Source organism: Zalophus californianus, chromosome 6, assembly GCF_009762305.2.
Source record: "Zalophus californianus isolate mZalCal1 chromosome 6, mZalCal1.pri.v2, whole genome shotgun sequence".
NCBI lineage: Eukaryota > Metazoa > Chordata > Mammalia > Carnivora > Otariidae > Zalophus > Zalophus californianus.
Window position 1 is genome coordinate 56,633,165 of NC_045600.1, and position 3,097 is coordinate 56,636,261.

Genomic DNA, 3,097 nt, shown 5'->3' on the forward strand with positions numbered 1-3,097 from the left:
GGGTGGCAATCCTTCTGTCAGACAAATTAGATTTTAAAACAAAGACTGTAATAAGAGATGAAGAAGGACACTATATCCTACTTAAAGGGTCTATCCAACAAGAAGATCTACCAGGTGTAAATATCGATGCCCCTAACATGGGAGCAGCCAATTATATAAAACAATTAATAACAAAAGCAAAGAAACACATTGACAACAATACAATAATAGTGGGGGACTTTAACATCCCCCTCACAGAAATGGACAGATCATCTCAGCAAAAGATCAACAAGGAAATAAAGACTTTAAATGAAACACTGGACCAAATGGACTTTAGTGACATATTCAGAACATTCCATTCCAAAGCAACGGAATACACATTCTTCTCTAGTGCCCATGGAACATTCTCCAGAATTGATCACAACCTAGGTCACAAATCAGGTCTCAACCAGTACCAAAAGATTGGGATCATTCCCTGCATATTTTCAGACCACAATGCTTTGAAACTAGAACTCAATCACCAGAGGAAAGTCGGAAAGAACTCAAATACATGGAGGCTAAAGACCATCCTACTAAAGAATGAATGGGTCAACCAGGAAATTAAAGAAGAATTAAAAAAATTCATGGAAACCAATGAAAATGAAAACACACCTGTTCAAAATCTTTGGGACACAGCAAAGGCACTCCTGAGAGGAAATTATATAGCAATACAAGCATTCACAAGAAACAAGAAAGGTCTCAAATACACAACCTAACCCTACACCTAAAGGAGCTGGAGAAAGAACAGCAAATAAAGCCTAAACCCAGCAGGAGAAGAGAAATAATAAAGATCAGAGCAGAAATCAATGAAATAGAAACCAAAAGAACAGTAGAACAGATCAACAAAACTAGGAGCTGGTTCTTTGAAAGAATTAACAAGATTGATAAACCCCTGGCCAGACTGATCAAAAAGAAAAGAGAAATGACCCAAATCAACAAAATCATGAATGAAAGAGGAGAGATCACAACCAACACCAAAGAAATCCAAACTATAAGAACATATTATGAGCAACTCTATGCCAGCAAATTAGATAACCTGGAAGAAATGGGTGCATTCCTAGAGATGTATCAACTACCAAAACTGAACCAGGAAGAAATAGAAAACCTGAACAGACCTATAACCACTAAGGAAATTGAAGCAGTCATCAAAAATCTCCCAAGAAACAAAAGCCCAGGGCCAGATGGCTTCCCAGGGGAATTCTATCAGACATTTAAAGAAGAATTAATACCTATTCTCCTGAAACTGTTCCAAAAAATAGAAATGGAAGGAAAAATTCCGAACTCATTTTATGAGGGCACCATTACTTTGATCCCCAAACCAGACAAAGACCCCATCCAAAAGGAGAATTACAGACCAATATCCTTGATGAACATGGATGCAAAAATTCTCACCAAAATACTAGCCAATAGGATCCAACAGTACATTAAAAGGATTATTCACCATGACCAAGTGGGATTTATCCCTGGGCTGCAAGACTGGTTCAACATCCGCAAATCAATCAACGTGATACAATACATTAACAAAAGAAAGAACAAGAATCATATGGTCCTCTCAATAGATGCAGAGAAAGCATTTGACAAAGTACAGCATCGTTTCTTGATCAAAACTCTTCAGAGTATAGGGATAGAGGGTACCTACCTCAATATCATAAAAACCATCTGTGAAAAACCTACAGCGAATATCATTCTCAATGGAGAAAAGCTGAGAGCTTTTCCCCTAAGGTCAGGAACGCAGCAGGGATGTCCACTCTCACCACTGCTATTCAACATAGTATTAGAAGTCCTAGCCACAGCAATCAGACAACAAAAAGAAATCAAAGGCATGCAAATTGGCAAAGAGGAAGTCAAACTCTCACTCTTTGCAGATGATATGACACTTTATGTGGAAAACCCAAAAGACTCCACCCCAAAACTGTTAGAACTCAATTAGGAACTCAGTAAAGTGGCAGGATATAAAATCAATGCATAGAAATCAGTGGCATTCCTATACACCAACAACAAGACAGAAGAGAGATAAATCAAGGAGTCGATCCCATTTACAATTGCACCAAAAACCATAAGATACCTAGGAATAAATTTAACCAAAGAGGCAAAGGATCTGTACTCAGAAAATTATAAAATACTCATGAAAGAAACTGAAGAAGACACAAAGAAAAGGAAAATCGTTCCATGCTCATGGATTGGAAGAACAAACATTGTGAAGATGTCAGTGCTACCTACAGCAATCTACACATTCCATGCAATCCCCATCAAAATACCATCCACCTTTTTCAAAGAAATGGAACAAATAATCCTAAAATTTGTATAGAACCAGAAGAGATCCCGAAGAGCCAGAAGAATATTGAAAAAGAAAAGCAAAGTTGGCGGCATCACAATTCTGGACTTCCAGAATACCGCACGCTCTTCCTTTCCAACCAGGGCCCGGCAGAATGGCTCCTGCGAAGAAGGGTGGCGAGAAGAAGAAGGGCCGTTCTGCCATCAACGAAGTAGTGACCAGAGAATACACCATCAACATTCACAAGCGCATCCATGGAGTGGGTTTTAAGAAGCGTGCCCCTCGGGCACTCAAAGAGATCCGGAAATTTGCCATGAAGGAGATGGGAACTCCAGATGTGCGCATTGACACCAGGCTCAACAAAGCTGTCTGGGCCAAAGGAATAAGGAATGTTCCATACCGTATCCGCGTACGGTTGTCCAGAAAACGTAACGAGGATGAAGATTCACCAAACAAGCTCTACACACTGGTTACCTATGTACCTGTCACCACTTTCAAAAATCTACAGACAGTTAATGTGGATGAGAACTAATCGCTGATTGTCAAATAAAGGTATAAAACTGCAAAAAAAAAAAAAAACAATTCTGGACTTCCAGCTCTATTACAAAGCTGTCATCATCAAGACAGTATGCTACTGGCACAAAAACAGACACATAGCTCAATGGAACAGAATCGAGAGCCCAGAAATGGACCCTCAACTCTATGGTCAACATATCTTTGACAAAGCAGGCAAGAATGTCCAATGGAAAAAAGACAGTCTCTTCAACAAATGGTGTTGGGAAAATTGTACAGCCACATGCAGAA

At 39.3% G+C, this 3,097-nt stretch overlaps 1 protein-coding gene across 1 annotated transcript; it reads left to right on the forward strand.

Moving 5' to 3' along the window:
• Window positions 1–2,416: 2,416 nt before the first annotated feature.
• Window positions 2,417–2,872, forward strand: LOC113909663 (60S ribosomal protein L31). The gene has a single exon (XM_035728112.1). It carries the CDS (start codon window positions 2,448–2,450, stop codon window positions 2,823–2,825), a length of 378 nt encoding a protein of 125 aa, XP_035584005.1. The 5' UTR covers window positions 2,417–2,447; the 3' UTR covers window positions 2,826–2,872.
• Window positions 2,873–3,097: the final 225 nt, after the last annotated feature.